Consider the following 19,670-nt stretch of genomic DNA (forward strand, 5'->3'; position numbering starts at 1 on the left):
AGGAAATCCACTCACCTCAGCCTCCCAAAGTGCTAGCATTACAGGCTGAGCCACGGAGCCCGACCTGATTGTTTTTTAATTATTGAGAAACACTGCTCTAAACCCATGTAGAGAGTACATAAAGGAAAGCAAAAACAGAAGTAGAAAGAAAGGCAAAGGCATTCAGAAAATGGAAACTCGCTTGTTCCCTATTTAAGACCTATGCCCAAAGCAAGGTCTTCAGAGATCCTAGAACCCAAGGTTCAGGTTCACCCAATTCAACCAGCCCAGCAGCATCTGCAACATCCACAATGTTCTTGCCCTTTTCTTTGCTGATGGCCCTGGTGGTGCTCAGCTGCCAGTTCATCTGCTCTCAGGGCTGTGATCTGCCTCGGACCCACAACCTGGGTCACAGGAGGGCCTTGAGGCTCCTGGCGCAAATGAGGAGAATCTCTCCTTTCTCCTGCCTGAAGGACAGATATGACTTTGGATTGCCCCTGGAGGAGTTTGAGGGCAACCAGTTCCAGAAGGCTCAAGCCATCTCTGTCCACCATGAGATGATCCAGCAGACCTTCAACCTCTTCAGCACAATGGATTCATCTGCTGCTTGGAATGAGACCCTCCTCGACAGATTCTGCACTGAACTTTATCAGCAGCTGGATGACCTGGAAGCCTGTGTGATGCAGGAGGTGAAGGTGAAAGAGACTCCCTTGATGAATGAGGACTTCATCCTGGCGGTGAAGAAATACTTCCAAAGAATCACCCTCTACCTGAAGGAGAAGAAATACAGCCCTTGTGCCTGGGAGGTTGTCAGAACAGAAATCATGAAATCCTTCTCTTTATCAACAAGCTTGCAAGAAAGATTAAGGAGGAGCGAGTGAGATCTGGTCCACCATGGAAATGATTCCCATTGACTAATATATTAGCTCACATGCTCATCCGTTGCTTCATTTCAAAGACTCTCGTTTCTTCTATAACAACCATGAGTTGAATCAAAATTTTCAAATGTGTTTAGGAGTGTTAAGATACATTATCAACAGGTACTACTAGTTCTTTACAGATCAGCATGATGAAATATTTATTTATCTATTTATTTAACTATTTATTTAACTATTTATAAGATTCAAATTAATTTTGTTTATATAATATAATGTGCGCTTTTACATTGTGATTAATATATCAATATATGTTCTCTATATTTAGTCAACTTGTTATATTTCTGTGTTCATTAAATTTTTGCTATGTAGAACTTTCTGTGTTTGGCTACTATTTAAATCAGAAACTTTAAGCATGATTGTGCAACCTGATTAAAGAAGATGGTACCTTCATTTTTTTACCTATCATTTTTATATTCAAATAGTACATATTAATTGCCTTTCTCTAAGCTAGGTTGTTCTTGCCCTCAGGTTACAGACATGAACATAACAAATAGAGTTCCTGCTTTTTGTGTCTTTGATTTTTTTAAGAAAAATAACCTACAAAGGGTAATCATACTTAATAATATCTGTTAGGTGAAATGCTATAATGAGAAGAAGAAAAAAAGCTATTGAAGTTCTCTCATCAGAAGCCTGAACGAGGTATATCAGGTAATAAAAACAAAAGCAGTAGATATGCTGCTAGGGCTGATTGGAAGACTTTTAACCGCAAATGTCCATTGGCAATTGAATATTTGAGGCTGTAATTTACAAGTAATTCTGTGAAATGAAAGCCCAGGAACAGAAATCATCACCTGGGAAAACTTTATAAAGTGAGAGAAAGATGTAAAATTTATTACTGCTACTTTCAACTTCAAAGAAAGAGAAGAGGCATAAGGGAGACAAACTTGTAATGGCCACACACTAGAAGGACAAAAGATAATATATTGAATACATTTAAAATACTTAAAATGCTTAGAAAAATAAATTCTTACCAGGTGAAGTGGGGCTAAAGTGAGGCCCAAACTTTACCTGTGCAATGACCATTTGTATACCTTACTCTGAATTGTACCCCACATCTTTAAAATAAAAATTTTAAAAAAGAAATAAAAACCATTAAACAAAATAAAAAGTAAAATATGGGGATTAAAACTGTCTACTACATTGGGAAAATAGATGGCATTGATGATCTTACCAAGAACGGATTTGGTAGAATTAATCTGAAGAAATCATGCTTGAGTAGGTGGCAGGGCTAATTAGAGAAGTTAGTGACAATATATACTGAAAATAATTTTGGCAAGTTTGCCTTGAAGTAGAAGAGACAGAGTGGGACCTGAAAATGAATGTGAATTTTTTTCTCTGCATAGTGTTGACATTTTTTAAATGTATTCATGATTAGCTAGATATCATGAATTTGATGTGTTGGAAATTATATTTATGTTTAGTATTTTATTTACTTTAAATAGTGACATCAAATTATTTACAATAATAATTTATCATTATTTTGATTAATGCTGTATTTAATGTTGGTAAGCAGTTTGTGGATTGAAACTATCCACAATAGTGGGGAAATAGATGGAATTGGCAGTCTCAGTGAAAGCTGGATTGGTAGAGTTAAGTAGAAGAAACCATGATGGAGTAAGTGGAAGGATGAATAATTGACGTGCAAAACTCCTGTGTTTTTTTATCACTTTCTTTTTCTCTTTCATTACATTCAGACTTGCATTTGTTTGCTCTTTGCTCAACGTATCCAAATGCAATGACAGATTTCTAAAATGGTTGACTGGAGGAAGACTAAAACAAGGCATTAAAAAGTTTGGAAAATAATGGTACAGGCCTTTTACATTTCCACTTTAATTCCCGTATTTAAGTACTACCCACAAGAAGAAATACAAAGCCATTCAGAAGCAACAAGAAAACCCTGGCAAAGAATACTACTGAGGTTAAAAGAATGTATACAAATTAAAAGACAACAAAACCAGTGAGGAAAAGTGGAGTAATTTTGTCTAGCACCATATTCTGAACTGTCTTACATTTTCACTATGAGACAGAGAATGATGAACCAGGAAGCTCGGTAGAAATGCGTGGCCTGAAAAATATAGGGATGGTTAGTAGTTTCTTCAACATAAGATTTTTATGGGAGAAAAACCATCACTGAATCCCTTGTGACCAGTTCAGAAATTTAGAGCATAATAAATGTTTCACAGTTTATGAATTGAATTCAACATATAAATCATCATTTGACAAAATGAAATCCCATTTAAAATAACAACAAAAAAACCAGGATAGTTTACCCAAGCTGCTGCCATCATGTACACATCTAGATCATAAACTTTTGATCTTACCATCTGGAAGCTTTGAAAATATTTGATACCCTGGTATCTGATCAGAAAAAGAGGGGGATCATGGCTTCCAACTTAGGTTGTTTACAGAAGCACTCTGGGGTCTTCTGGAGCATTTGATTGTTTGAGGGACAAAAGCAATCACCCTTTAATAAAGGTGTGCTAAAAGTTTAATGTTGGGATGAATTGACTCATGCCAGCCCATTAGTAAGTTAGCAAGACTTAAACTGGAAGCTATGTAGCTGTGTAGACACTGAGGCAGTGAGTCTTATTATAGGTGTGCCCTCTAACCTGAGAGGTGAAGTGGTGCTGGGGAAAGAATACAAATGTCGTGGTCTGAATTGACACAACCATGTGGCACTAAATATATAAATATGATAGCTGGTGATTTCGGCAACATCCCGAAGTCATTAGTGAGAAAGTGATGAAAGAATGGAAAACTCCTATTATAAACCTGCACATGAGGACTTGGTGAAGCATAGACACATGGTCACACTTGAAAGTCTTCCTTTGTAAGAATATTATTATTTGTTAATAATTGTATCTTGAGTATATTATTATTTGTTAATTGTATCTTGAGTCATTACTATGAGGCCTGTGATAATGATAGCATTGTGAACAGAACACATGCCTTTCTGCTAAGGAGGTTACTTGTCAAACATGTCTAAGAAATCATGTTCGAGACCCGCCTGGGCAGGCGAGACCTCATCTCTACAATACATCAAAAAATTAGCCGGGCTGGGTTCGGTGGCTCAGCCTGTAATCCCATGCCCTTGAGAGGCAGAGGTGAGTGGATTGCCTGAGTCTACGGATTTGAGACCCGCCTGGGCAGCGAGACCTCATCTCTACAATAAATCAAAAAAATCAGCCGGGCGTGGTAGCGCGCGCCTGTAATTCCGGCTACTCGGAAGGCTGAGGCGGAAGGATCGCCGGAGCCCAGCAGGTCGAGGCTGTGGTGACTGGGAGCAGCCACTGCACTCCAGTCTGGGCGACAGAGTGAGACTCCAACTCAAAAAAAAAAAGAAATCATGTCTCAAGAAAGACAAATCCCAAGGTTGACATATAAAATAAAGAAAGTGCAGCCAGGCGCAGTGGCTCACACCTATAATCCCAGCACGTTGGGAGGCCAAGATGAGAGGATTGACTGAGCCCACTGGTTCGAGACCAGCCTGGCTAACTTGGCGAGACCTCATCTCTACAATAAATAAAAAAAATTAGCGGGGCATGGAGGTGCATGCCTGTAGTTCCACCTACTTGGAAAGCCGAGGCTGAAGGATCACCTGAGCCCAGCAGGTTGAGGCTGCGGTGGCCATGAGTGGACCACTGCACTCCAGCCAGGGCTGGCGACAGGGTGAAAAAGCAACTTAAAAAAAAAAAGAAGGCGAAGGTGAAAACAGCTCAGTCAGAGGTAGAATTTTGTTCTTAGCAAACACTATTTACATATGTTGGATTTTAAGAAAAAGATTCTTCACTTGAATTATTTAAATCCATTAACATTAAAAAATGTGAAGTTTCTTCAAATTAAACTTAAAATGAGTAATGAATAGAATAATTTAAATTGTTATGTTCTCTAATCTATTTAAAGAATACATAACGTTTTTAAAAAGTACACATTCAGTAAATAAAAGCTGCCATGTCCCCTGTTTATGAGACGTGCATGGAAAGGTCATCAGAGAAACTAGAACCAAGACTCACACAGACATTTGATCTAGGCTTTCAGTGTCCAAAGATTCCCAACTACTCTGACCTGCCTCATACCCATGGAAAGATTATCTGAAAGACCTACTGCTTCTATTTGTATCCTTCCCCAAACTTCCAAGAAAAAATTAGGTGAATTATTGAATGCAAGACTTTCTTTTCTTAGCCTCTGGGTCAAAGCCATTACCTGCTCATTGTTCAATCAGTGCAAACTGGTGCCCCATATTTTTTTTTTTGGCTAATTCTCTTGTTGTTAATGGTAGTAAGACATGTTCAAGCATTCTTAATACATCACAACTGACACCTGTACTGTAGTAGTTTTCTTTTTAAAATCAATTCTTACATCAATTCTGTATTCCATCAGTATTTAATTTTCACCTGTGATGAGTTGAGTTTAAATTATCAGTTTAGATTGCCTAGTATTATCCTATAACCATTTTGTTAAAAGCTATTTCCACCATTTTAACATGAGATATATCTTTTCCCCTAAATCCAATTTCCACCATAGTACAATAATTTTGTTTTCGTAAGCTAGTTACCTAATTTTCTCTTGTCACATTGTTTTTACTGTTATTATAAAACTCACATCATTTTCGAATAGAGATAGATATGAAAAAAAGTATGCTCTATTACTTTCTTTCTTCCTGATTAAGTTTAGATTTGATATATATGTGGAGTAATGGTTTTGTAAAGATCATAAACTCTTAGAATTAACAAATGCTCAATTTTTAATGAGTATAATAGTCTAGGAACTTCCTTTATATGAGAAAAATAACACTGGATCGGAACATTTCTATTCCCCAATATCTAAAGTATAAAACAAAGTTGGATAAAAAACCAGTCAAAAATACTATAATAATACAGTAGCATCCACCATAAAAGGCAGTTAAAGAGCAAGAGAGTGTGTTTTTTTTTATTAATTCGTATCAGAATTTCAAGATATAAAACTTAGGTAATTACTTATGACACACAATATAAGATTCTGCATTGAATCCATATTCTGCCAGGACATGTTTGTTATTCTAGGTAATTCACTTAACATTTTTGAGTCTCAGATTTCTTAAGTTTAAAGTAAGTTAGAAAGATTTAGAGCATCTTTGTGAGTATCAGGCAAGCTAAAGGATTTAAAAACACTTAGCACAGTATATTCCACTGAGCCAGTGATTAACAGATTGGTGATTATTTTCTCACTTATTCATAATGATTTAGCTGAGATTAGTGAACTCTTTCTCTATATTTCTCTATAACAACTGGAAATAGCTGGCAGTGTAAAACAATGAGAGAATTAAAAAGAGTTCTGGATAAGTCTGAAAGTTAGATACACTTGACCTCAAAGATGAATCTGATTTTCATGCTCAATTTGAAACTGATGGCTTGTGAATATCTGGTACTGGACAGTCTCCTAGACTTAAGATAAAAAATATATATGAAAAATATATAACATATAATAGTATGTAATATCTATGTAATCATACATAATATGTAATATATATATTACAGTATCCTTTGTTGATTCTGATACCTGTCCCACTCCTTACTCTCTACTTACTAGATGCCATTCTTTCACTATCATAATTGTTTCCGCCCTCCCTAGTGTAGAAATCCCCAGGATGCTCTCCAAATTAACATGCCCATTCATACAGCTGCTTCCTGTTCCATCGTGGCTTTTGGATGTCAATTTCCCCTTAAGAGTACAAAGCCATCAGTTGAAAGCAAGAAATGAGTGCAAGTTCTAAGTTTTTCAGAAACTCTCATATGAGAGACTTTTTTCCCCTCCTGATGAATATTTTTGGTAATGAAGGATTGCTCCTGTTACCATGATGTAACAGACCCTGTCGCAAACAAAACAAAACAAAAAAACCCAGCAAGATTCTACGCTACAGTCTATTAAAGTATATGATATATATGCAGAGGAAAAAGAGCCACCTACAGGCCAGGATGGACAATGACATACACCAAGTCCAGAGTGCAGGCTTTTTTGTTCTAGGCAGAATTTTGTCCTCTTGAAGGAGATTTTTTTTCCCCCACTGGGAAAGGGAGTTTTTCTCAGAAAGAATTGACTCTAATATTGGAATAAGCCCATTTCCTTAGCTCTAGTGTCTTAGGGAGGAAAAATAGTCCTGCTTCAGGCAGGACGTGTCCTCTTCTAACAATGGGCAGGTATATGGAGGGGGAGAAAGGGTCAGAATGTGTCCCTTGTTTCAGGCTGCTCAGCCTTCCAGGACTTCCCAACGGATGCCTCCCTCTATGTATTGTAATAGACTAGGAGTTAGTACTGACTAGATGCCAATCTGGGAGTAGAACTGCAGGGATAATCAAGAAAAACCTCCCATTTGAAGGTACACTAACTCTTAATAGTAAGTTGCTAATTCTACACATTCATTCCTTAGATCAAGTCACTTTATAATTAAGAGAACACTGACATCTGTCATTTTGAGTGATGACTTGACGTGCTTCCCTTCTACTCTGACTCAGTAGTAAGGAAGAGCACTGACATCTGTAAGGAGATTTCAGAGGGACAATTCTTGCCGAATGACAGCTGATGGAAGCACCTATTTGGGTACAGTTTGGGAAGCCTTCAAGTAATCGGTGAAACAGTGTAATAAAGTAGTTAATCAGGAAGTGTATGTGAATTATTAAGGTAGTAGGGGTTTCTAAAATCTTTGCGCATGTTACAGACCCAACCTTTAGATTGCTCTTTCCAAATCGGAGAGGAGAGGTATTGGGAAACTCAAAGCATACTTTATAATGTATTTGTCCCTTGCCTTTCTTTCCTTCACTACCGAGTGTGGGGTGCCCAGTTTGGAGCTGGGGGAACACGATAATCTTTGGATCTGTCTGGCTCTCTCCCTTCCTCTCCCTTTCCCTCTCTCCGCCTGTTCCTTCCTCCCTCTCTCTGTCTTTGTGATTGCTAACACTTTTCAATATTAGGACCGCGTCTATTCATCAGTTATTTTTTATGCTACTTATTTATTTAATGTGATTTTGCTTTTTGTTGTCTGTCATTTATGTCTAGTGGGCAAAAATTGTATGATTTGGCTGCATGTTCTCACCTACCCGGAAGAAATTCTGTAACCATATGTTGATCATATCCAGAAGTTAATTTTCAAAGCATATTCAGAAGTACTGCAGAACCTCGGCAAGAGGGTGGCAGAGCTGGCAGTGAGGGGCACTATCACAGCCTGCCCCACACAGGTCCCTGGGCAGCACCACCGGAGAGGGACAAGGGAGCCTTGATTCTTACCCTGGTTTCCTTAGAGCAGTGACAGGAGATCATGAGACAGCTGAGGTTAACCAGTGTCAGGAGTAAGAGTGTAAGTATGGTCATGCCTTGGCTCACCCTGACTGACTGCCAGGCTTAGCTCTGCAGAGGTCATGGGTGTCCCACTGTCACAGAAACACAGTAAAGAGAGGGAATCCTATAATAATCTTAGAAAATGCAGGAGACACCCTCATGGAAATTGGAACTGGCAACCAATTCCTGATCAAAAACCCAAGTGCCCATACCATAAGAGAGAGATAAGACAGACAAGTGGGACCTTATCAAACTGACAAGCTTCTGCAAAGCAAAAGAAGCCATCAAGAGAACAGGGAGACAGCCCACAGAATGGGAAAAAAAATATTTGCCAACTGCATATCTGACTAAGGCCTAGCATCTAGGATCTACAAGGAACTCAAATGCACCGAAAGGAAAAACAAAAAAAACAGCCCCATTAAAAAGTGGACAAAAGATGAATAGATACTTCTCAGAAGAAGATATACAGAGAGCCAACAGATTCATATGCATATCTGTAGCAACAACAGGATTTTCAGTGGCCTCTTCCATCTCTATACCTCACAGCAGCCTTAGCGATATCCTTCAGCATCCCTATTGGTTTAGGTCTGTGTCTTGCCTCAGAGCCAAGGACTGATGAATAAGAGACCTTTATGCTTCAGATAGAATAAGGAGACTTTTCCTCCTGTCTGATGAACAGAAATGACTTTAAGTTTCCAAGAGACAGCTAGATGAAATCAGTTCTGCGACGACGTGAGGCCACTGCTGTCCTCCTTGAGATGCTGTAGCCAACCTATAACCACTTCAGAACAAAGGGCTCTTCTGTTGCTTTGAATAGCTCCCTCTGAAGAAATCCCTCACTGATCAGCAGCTGGAAGAACTGGCAACTTGTTCAGATCAGTAAAAAAAAGTAGGAGAAATCCCTAAGTCTGTGAGGAGAAACTTCAGGAAACCAGTTTCTATCTGGAAGAGAAGGAATACCATGAAAGTACCTAGGAGGTTGTAGAGTGAAATTTAAGAGCTACCTTTATCATTAAACTTTTTTTTAAAAGCAAAAATCCAGATGACTTTGTGCTTGATGATGACTTTAGTTGAAACACCAAGACATGATCCACGGGAGTAAAGAAAAAATTGATAAATTGAATTTCTTTAAAATTAAAAACTTCTGTTCTGCAAAAGACACTGTCAAGAGAATAAGACAAGCCACAGGTTGGGAACAATATAGGCAAAGACATGTTTGAAAAATGACTGTTATCCAAAATATACAATGAATAATTAAAACTCAACAATAAGAGAACAAACAACCCAATAAGAAATTTGGCAAAAACTCTGAATAGACCCCTAGCCAAAGCAGGGAAAAAGTTGTCAAATGCATATGAAAATATGCTCACCATCATATGTTATTTATTTATTTACTTATTTTTTTTTAGTTGAAGTCTCACTCTGCCACCCAGACTGGAGTGCAGTGGCCACTCCCGGCCACTGCAGCCTCGACCTGCTGGGCTCCGGTGATCCTTCCGCCTCAGCCTTCCGAGTAGCCAGAATTACAGGTGCGCGCTACCAAGCCCGGCTAATTTTTGATTTATTGCAGAGATGAGGTCTCACCAAGTTGCCCAGGCGGGTCTCGAATCCGCGGGCTCAGGCAATCCACTCACCTCAGCCTCCCAAGGCGCGGGATTACAGGCTGAGCCACCAAGCCAGGCTTCATCATATGTTATTAGGGAATTGCAAAACAACAAAGAAATCCCACTATACACATATTAGAGTGGCTAAACCCCCAAACACCAACAACACACACTGCTGGTAAGCATGCAGAACAGTAACTCTTATTCATTGTTGGTGGGAATACAAAATAGTACAGTCAATTTTAAAGTCAGTATTTCAGTTTCTTTTAAAACTAAACAAGTTTTACCATACTATTCAACAATCATACACCTTAGTTTTTATTCAAATGAATTGAAATTTTATGTCCACATACAAACCTGCAAACAGATGTTTATTGTAGCTTTGTTCATAACTACCAAAACTTGGAAGTAACAATATGTACGTTAATAGCTGGATGGATAAATGCTCTGTGGTATAGTCATACAATAATGTATTATTCAGCACTAAAAAGAAATGAGCTATCAAGGCCCCCAAATACATGAAGGAATCTTAAATGTACATTGCTTAATAAAAGGAGCCAATCTGAAAATCCTACAAACTTTCATCATTCCGTCGATACATTTTCTTTTCTTCTTTTTTTTTTTTAAGTTGGAGTCTCACGCTTGTCATCCAGTTGGAGTGCAGTGGCATGCTCACGGCCACCACAGCCTTGACTTGCTGGGCTTAGGTGATCATTCCGCTTCAGCCTTCCAAGTAGCCAGAACTACAGGCGCACACCACCACACCTGGCTAGTTTTTTGTGGTTTATTGTAGAAACGAGGTCTCACCAAGTTGCCCAGGCTGGTTCAAATCCCCGGGCTCAGGCAATCCTCTCGCCTGGGCTTCCCAAAGTACTGGGATTACAGGCTGAGACACCGTGCTCAGCCAAAACATTTTCAAAAAGCAAAACTACAGAGACAGTAAAAACATCAGTGGTCGCAGGCAGCTCCAGGTGAAAGAGGGAAAGATAAATAGGTGAAGCACAAGCAATTTTTCAGGGCAGAGAAGCTATTCTTCGTGACACTCTAATGGTGGATACATGTCATTAAGCACTGTCAGAGCCCATAGACTGTACACCAAGAGTGAATGCTAATGAGTAGTCTTTCATTGAATTACAAACAGCCCAGATGTTTCATTGACAATAAATTTTTACTCCCTTCAAAGACTGCTATTGGTATAAAATATTTTGCCTTAAATTTGGCAGTTTATTTCTAGTATTATAAGGCAACTATATTTTTAAAAGTTGCAGGACTAGAGTAATAATTTTTATGAGCATGCTGTATTTACTTATTTATGCTGTTATTTGTGCTTCTTTACCCATTCATATTCTTCTGTTTATAGTCTTTAAAATATTTCAATAAAATTACACGTTCGCCTCTACATTGTGTTAGATGTAACAACACATTCATCTTAATCTGTTAATTATCTTGTCGTTTATTAAATTTTGCTATAAGCAAAATCTTCTTTTGTATATTTGTAATAAAAACCAATATATCCAGATTTTTATAATAGAAAATTCAGATTAAGTGATACAATCCATTTGGAAATTTTATAAACGTGAGCATCAACATACTAGTTTGTGTGCTTGCCCTCAAAAAATAAGGTTGAGAATGCAAAGATGACCCCTGCTTTCTTATATTTTACATTATTTACATAAGACTGATATACAAAGAAAAACATAATACATAAATTAGGTATACAGTTTGCTAAATTTAATAGATAGATTGAGCCATATAATCAACAATGTAATCAAGATAGATAAAGCAGCACCACTCAAGAAATTTGTAAATTCCAATATTCAGAGGCAAGCACTTCTCTGGTTTCCATATCAATACTTCATTTTATTTCTTCTTGAACTCTCACAGAAATAGAATGTTCCTTGTGTGTCTGCTTTTTTTTGGTCAATGTGTTTCGATGATTCAGAAAACTGATACATTTTGTTGCATGTATCAGTAATTTTTGTTATTGCTAATGAATATTCCATTGAATGAAAAATCCCGATTATATTTATGCATTTCGTGTTGATGAATTCTTGGATTGTTTGAAGCTTTTGGCTATAATGAATGTAGCTGCCATGAATTTTCTTATAAAATATACTTTTTGTAGAGATAGGTTTCATTCTCATAAGTAATTGCCTAGGAGCGAAATTTGTGGAATATAAAATATGTACATGTTTAATTTTATAAGAAAAAATCTTCCAAAGAGTTTGCAACTTTTTATATTCTCCTGAGAATATATGAGAGTACCAGTTCCTAGTCTTTTTAATATAGGCATTATGGTTTCAGAAATGTGGCATTTCACTGTAGTTGTCATTTGTATTCCCTTAGTGGTCGATGAAGCTAAGTATATTTTCATACATTTATTAACTACCAATGGGTTGCTTATCTTTACTGATTTGTAAGTGTTTCTAATATATTCTAGAAAAAACCTTTTTAAAGACATGATTGTAAATATTTTCTCCCAAGTTGCAAGTTGTGTTTTTATTTTTAAATGAGTGTTTTTCTTGATTAGGACTTCAAACTCTTAATAAACTTTCTTAGGATAGATTTAGATTTACAGAAAATAATATGAAAATAGTACAGAAAGTTTTCATATAACTCACACCAAGTTTCCTCTATTATTAAAATCTTATATTGCTATGGGACATTTGTCATGATTAATAAATCAATATTTCTCCATTATTATTACATGGAGTCATACTTTATTCAAATTTTTTAAAGATTTTACCTGATGTTCTTTTTCTGTTTCTTGATACCTTCCATGATACCATGTTATACTTAGTTGTTGTGACTCCTTAGTCTATTTTGAATTGTGATTTTTTTTTTTTTTTTTTTTTAGAATTGAAGTATTTTCAATGATTTGATAGTTTTAAGGAATGCTATTAGGGTATTTTATAGATTGTCCCTCAACTGGGATTTTTCTGATGGTCTTACTGGGTTACCAGTTTTTGAGAAGACCACTTGAATGTGTGCAATGATCAATGAAAATGTACTCACATATTCAAAAGCCATGACAACTTAAACAAGTAGAAGGAAACTAAACAGTAGTGTTATTTGGAGATACAAGTCACCATTTTCCCCATTAAAGTCTACTTTATGGTGTCCCACAGTTTTCTTAGACTCAATTCACTTTTCTTTAATCATTTTTCTTTCTGTTCCTCAGACTTGATCATTTAACTATCCCATCTTCAAGTTCATTGATTCTTTATTCTGTCTACTCAAATGTGCCTTTAAATTCCTCTGATAAAATTTTTATTTTAGTTAATGAGCTTTTTGGCTCCAGAATTTCTTTCTGGTTTCTTTATAGGTTTTCTATATCTTTATTGATTATTGATACATCATTTTCTTGACTTTTTCCACACCTTCCTCCTGTTCTTTGAACATCTTTAACACAGTTGCTTTAAGGTCTTCATCTAGTTGATCTGATATTAGGTTTTTTCTCAGGCATGGATTTTGATGATTTTTTTATTCCTTTTGAATGGGCCATACTTTTCCGTTTCAATATATACCTTGTGATTTTTTTGCAGTGTTAAAGACTGGATATATAAATCTAATAATGTAGTAACTCTAGAAATCAGATTCTCCCCCTTATCCAGGGTTTTCTGTTTTTATAAAATACTGCCCTTGTTTTTATTGTTTAGGGCTATCTCTGTGCCATGGATCTGCCTGAGGTATAAACTTAAGGTCTTCTCATGTTGTTTCTGAGCCTGCACCTTTCCCTGGGCATGTGCAGTCACTCTTTAATGTTCCTTGTGTCTACAGATGCTTTTGTATGGCCTAGTGTACAGTTTTGCAAATGGGAAAAAGAGAAAAACAAAGAGGTAGAGGAAAGACACTGGTCCTTTAATACTCTGGAAGTCTCTTCAAAGAGAGATAAGGCCTTACAACAATGGGGGTATCGGAAGCAGCAATCAGAGAGCAGGGCATATATCCCTGATATTTGGTAGAAGGGGTTCTTTTAGCCCACCTTGGCTCCCATAAGCTGCACATAGGCTGCTCCTGGGACATGAGTGCAGCTGCCTGCCACAGGACTTAATGGTGAGATGGGGAAGAGACTGTTGATGCTACTGTGCTAAGAGCTGAAATTGACTAAAATTAACCACAATTTACCATCCAAGCCTTCCCCTGGAAGTCCCAAGCCTTCAATATGCTCCCAAGTGTCAAAACTGACAGATTCTGCCAGTGTAACTTGTGTCTAGATGAGGAGATAGATTCCTGGTACTTTCAACTCTGGCTTCTTCTTAGAATCCTCTATAAGATTCCTCCAAGCACTCCATCATCTGGGAGGACAACATTAATATATATTTTGGGAATATGTGAGATTCAGATGTATCTTTGCTGGGAATTAAAACAGTAGATTGGCCATAAGAGGGTCATCAATGCAACCAATGACCTCCTGAAAGTAGAAAAGTTATTCCTGTATGCCAAGGCAATTGTCATGATATAAATTGGTAGAAACTTTTTGGTCAGTTTGAAACTTACAAGAAAACTTGAGGTAAAAATAAATCAGCTGTGACTCTATTTATTTGTTAAAACCTATGGAACTATGAGCTAAAAGATGTATATTTAATTGTCTGTAATTTTTTTAAAAACCCACATTGGCAGTAGACACCGAGGTTGAATGTAGACTATGACATACTAATGTACTAAATGTATGACATGACACCTTTGAAAGTGACACATTCTCTGTTCTACCATGTTATGACTGGAGGTTAAAGACAAAATTATTGTTCACAAGCATTGTACTCTAGATGGTAGATTTATCTCAGAGATTCTGGTTAGTAGTTCTGGAACTACTTTATATGTATTGCTAGGATCAAGTAAATAAGTAAAAATGTTGGGGATAATAAAAGCCAGGTACCTCAGAGCAGGGGAAGGAAGTTTCAAATAATCAAAATGGAAAGGCTAAAATGTTCATTATTGTGCTGGATTAGAATAAAAGATATCGGTATATTTTCTTGTTTGCTTTAGTACTTTTTGAGATAGAGTTGTGTAGAGATATAAAGATAGATATATGCACATACATCGATTCATATACATTTTTATACTTATTATTTTATCACTGAGAGGACCTAGAAGCAATGACATCCTGGTAGTGCTAAGCACATCTCACTCTCAGACCTTGACTTCTACAAGCCAATCTCGAATAAAAATTAGGACTTCATGGAGAAATGACTAATTCTAGGTCTGTAGCATGGAAGTACAAGGATAGCCTGGAATCTCTCGTGATGCCAGAGCTAGGGAAGTGCTCAAAATCAAAAAGCGTAGGTGCATGTCAAAAGAACACAGGAGCCAACCTGAAAGAACTTCCAATAGCCAACATTTGGACAATTAGAGCAATGCAATAAAACCATAGTATTTAATTGTATCCCAAATAATAGAATAATTATCTATGCATTCATAACGATATAAGTGAGTAGGCATTCATAATTATATAAGTAAGTGAGTTGGATAAAGAAATAAATTGAGGAGAAGGGCCAACTCTTTCTATCAGAAGAATTTCAAGTATAAATATAAAATGAATGGGGAGAGTAGAATCTTAGCCAAAAAGCCGAGAAGTGATAAGAGTAGAATATCATTATTAGAACACCATAAAAATAATTACAATAGGCAAAATCCACTGTGAAGGGCGTGAGGATAATGAGGACAACTGAGTAACTTCAAAGTATTTTTCTCCAGCAGATTTTTTAATTACTATGATGCTTTAGTATTTGTCAACAAAGTTTTTGTTACTCCTTTCTCCATGGGTGAAGTTTAATTTACCTCCTTTTGCATGTGGGCTGAGATTAGTGACATGTTTCTAATGCAGAAAGTATGGAAAGGAAAAAATAGTAACTTTATGTTGGAGACACCCAGTAGACACCAACATAACCAAGTGAGTGATATTTACATCACATTGATATCATATGTCTCCTATATCACGTGATGTCATAAGGATCAACTCTATTTATGTTCCCCATATGAATCTGTAAGTTCAATCTAAGCATGAGAAAATATCACACATATCCAAATCTATAAAATAGCTGAACAATATTCTTCAAAATCTCAAGATCGAGAAAGTCACATAACAATGAAATGTAATATAGAATCCTGGATTGATTCTTGAAACAGAAAAAGGACATCAGTGAAAAAACTGAGAAAATCTGAAGTTTAGATAATAATAGTACACTAACCTTAATTGCTTAGATTTTATAACTGTGCTACGGTGTTGTGGGTCACTATCCTGCAACTCTCCGTAAGTCTAAAACTGTTTCTGAAAAAAGAATTTCAAATAAATAGGGTTCCAAAATGCTGAACGTTGCTGATTAAATATTTTAAAAATATATTTTATTGATTTAAGTTATCTTTTAAATTCCAATTTTTTCAAAAGGCATACAATTTTATCTCTCATGTAACTGTCCAGAACATATTCCTATCTCTTATTCCTTAGCCTTTAAGGTTCTGACAGAGACTCTCTCCTTGACCAAACTTCGATGAGGATGACCTCTTTTTTGAACTAGGTGATGCCTTTGGACACAGTCTTTGATCTGTCTAGTTCAGTTGTAGCAAGAATCCTGCTAAGTCTGTTTTATGAGAATTCCCCCTACCTTTGATATTTGATCACCCTGGATATCTAATCATTCTGGCCTACCATTAGTTAGAATTCTGTTCATCTGATTTAGCAAATATTTCCTAGTGATTTTCCATGCACTGGCTCCCTCATTCTACTTGTTGGGTCCAAATCTCAAGATGTTTTTGTTATTTTCAGAGTTAAGCCCTGATTGATCTCTTTCCCCTATTGTGATAAATTTGAAACCTGTTGCAATAGTCCTAAAGAAAATCTTCCATAATGTCGTATTAGATGTCAGCATAAGTTTTTCTTTACTGGTTCTAAGACCACCTGTGTAAAATTAATATTGGACCAAAGGGTAAAAGTTGAGAAGATACCAGAGCCCTGAAAAGCTACAGCTATGGTTAGAAGTCAACAAGTATATTGTTTCTAAGTTTTCTTTCACTCCAATATTAATTACCTTCTTGTCTTTTTCTCTGGGTAAGGGGAAGTTGCCCCGTGAGTCTGATCAACATATTCTCTCTTAACCAATGGACTTCAGGCTGCTGAAGGACAAAAGCAGTTTCAATTTCCAGGGATCCCACCTCCCCCCATACTTTTTCCTCCTAAACTATCTCCAGAATGGCTCACAGTCCAAGGGGTAGTACCTGGTAGTCATAGGACATGCATCTACATCATTACAGTAGATAGCATCTACTGTAAAACCTAATGGTGTTTTGAGATATTTTTCATAGTCAAATGGACATGATGTTCCACCCAAACCTAGAACACCAAGAAACTGACTCTACTAGTTCTGGGATGCCCTCTCCCAAAAACTGGTTCTGTGACAAGAAGACAGTTTTGATAACCCCCAAGTCATCATCAACCAATCAGCAGCACCTATGTCACTCTGCCCACCAAGTTCATTTTAAAAACCCTATCATCTGAATTTGGGAGGAGACGGATTTAAATAATTTCTTCCATCCTCCTCACTTGGCTGCTTTGCAATATTAAACTCTTTCTCCATTGTAATGACTGTATCACTTCTGGTTTTTCTGGGCAGTAGGCATAAGAATCTGGTCAGGGTGCAACAACATTTCCTCAAACTAAGTACTACCAATCCACCGCAACCTCTGCTGACCTACAGCATAAAAGGCATCAACCACCTGGTGAGTCAGGTGACTCAAAGTCTTTTGCCATTTCAATGCTCCTTCTCTTATGTGCTAGACCCCCCCTTGCTTCTCCAGAATGTTTTCATTTCCACACTTTTAGTTCCTTTAGTGGGTCCTTCCAGATAGGCTGTCTCTGAGCTAAGCCTTAACTCATTAGTTTAGTTTAGTTAATGCCACTACCCTGATTATAAATCAGTCTTACTTAAATCTGTGCTTACAGGTAGAAATCTAAAGCATCATGGATAGTTGAATAAGTGAACTGAAATATATAGAGTTTCAAAGAGTTGTATATGAATATATTCACTAAGTGAACAAAATATTTTACAATACATTCAAAATTTTAAAAATACATGCTTATGAACACAAAACTAGAATATAATATTTAAGTAAACTAGGGCTCAGTTTATTCATAAATGTAACATGTCTGGCATAAACAAATGAGACTTTTTCAGTGAGGTAGAAGAATGAAAACAGAAGATGAAGACACTGTCATTTCTTAGGTTGAACTCTACTGGGAAAATATTGATCAGTCTAGAAGTCTGTTCTGGTACTTATGGCTAGCAATATTACCAGAGAACATGGAAGAGCTGAGGATTTGAATTGTCTGGGTATCAACAGTAGCTCCACAATTCAACAGCTCCCTGTGCTTCCATTTTTTCTTTTGAAAATGGGGATAATGGTAGAAACTATCACCATCAATGACTTGGCCAATGATATAGCCAGTAAATAAATGGGTTACACACATAGTAAGTGTTTAGTACATATGAAAAATGTGTAATCCTTATTGGTAAAGTGATCCTTGATTTTGCAAGTGCTAAGAACAATGATTGAAAATAAACACTTTCTACAATTTGGCTATTTCCTTTGTCAACATTATCTTTATTATTTAACTCTTTTATGTTGGGGGAAGTGTTCTTTGAAATTATATATTCCCCTGCTTCTTTTTAGAGACATGACAATAAAATATTCATCTGTTGAGTTTATTTATCCACTAGGGGAGAAGTTGGTACAATTAACATTTACCCATTATCCAGGGAAAATAGTGTATTTTCAAAAGTTGCCTTTCTTGTGTATTAACTCTTGTGATTGTGTATCTCTGTTGGCTCTCTGTGAAAGTTTGATTCAGCAAAGCTGAAAACTACTCCTAGCCAAGAAATGCTCACTTTTATTCCAGTCCTGCATGCTTGCGACCATTGGCCTACATCCCTTCCTCCCTTTTGCTTCTGCTCTTCTTCACCCCTTAATCTCCATCTTGGATGGGTTGAATGCAACTAAATTGCACTTAAGTTATTGTTTTTTCCTAGCTTCCTTTAAAAAATTTTATTACATTTAGATATGTGCTTTTTTTGTCCCAAATAATTCAAATACTAAAAGTAGCAACTTTTGCCTTCCAAGAAAGTGAAAAATCAGAAAAAAATCTGGGGTACCGCATGTTAAGTAGAACAATTATATATCCCATTTACTTTGTCATGTTTACATCTCATTATGGACATCTAGGAAAAAGATGGTCTCCTTTAGTTTGATAAGTATCAGCTAGGATTGAAAACCTTTGAAACTTCTTTGGAAATTTGAACTTTAGTGAACAAAAAGTTTTAAAACCAATTGATGATGTTTTCTCAATTGTGTATTCTCATTGGGTATGCTGTTGCTCCCAAGTTAACATTAAAATCATTGTCATATGAAGCAAACTTAAAAGATAATTATACTAAAAATAAATTAAGAAAATAATTTAAATTTTTAATAGTTTTTAGCAGTTTTGAGTAATTTCTAAGTATTTTACTGCATTAGGTATTATGTATTTTTATAATTTGTTAATGTTTTTATGTAATCTGTCACATTACAATTTATAAAAGTAAATAAATTACATTAAAGTCACTAAGAATTTAGTTATAGTGTTAAGTTAAATGTCAATAGACTTTAAATTTAACTTTTGGCTTTTATGCTAAATCTCCATTGAATGAAAAGATTAAACTTTAGGCTTTTTATATATAAAGTAGAGATATTCATACATTACATATATAGAAAGATATAAAGTATATATGTATTATTAAACTCATATAAGGTTTCAATTAAAGAAAAAACTCTAAAAAGGCTTTGAGAATGAGAAAAGGGCAAGACA

The 19,670-nt window shown here is 36.3% G+C and overlaps 1 protein-coding gene across 1 annotated transcript; it reads left to right on the forward strand.

The window, feature by feature from the left end:
- Positions 1-240: 240 nt before the first annotated feature.
- Positions 241-1,004, forward strand: LOC103260907 (interferon alpha-5-like). Its single transcript, XM_008058558.1, has one exon. The coding sequence runs from the start codon at positions 291-293 to the stop codon at positions 858-860; it is 570 nt and encodes a 189-aa protein (XP_008056749.1). The 5' UTR covers positions 241-290; the 3' UTR covers positions 861-1,004.
- Positions 1,005-19,670: the final 18,666 nt, after the last annotated feature.

This window comes from Carlito syrichta, unplaced genomic scaffold (genome assembly GCF_000164805.1).
Source record: "Carlito syrichta isolate Samal-C Ts95f unplaced genomic scaffold, Tarsius_syrichta-2.0.1 Scaffold303429, whole genome shotgun sequence".
Classification (NCBI taxonomy): domain Eukaryota; kingdom Metazoa; phylum Chordata; class Mammalia; order Primates; family Tarsiidae; genus Carlito; species Carlito syrichta.

What these genes read in the sequence shown, in the direction of transcription:
- LOC103260907 (XM_008058558.1), top strand. Translation starts at nt 291, where the DNA reads ATGTTCTTGCCCTTTTCTTTGCTGATGGCCCTGGTGGTGCTCAGCTGC.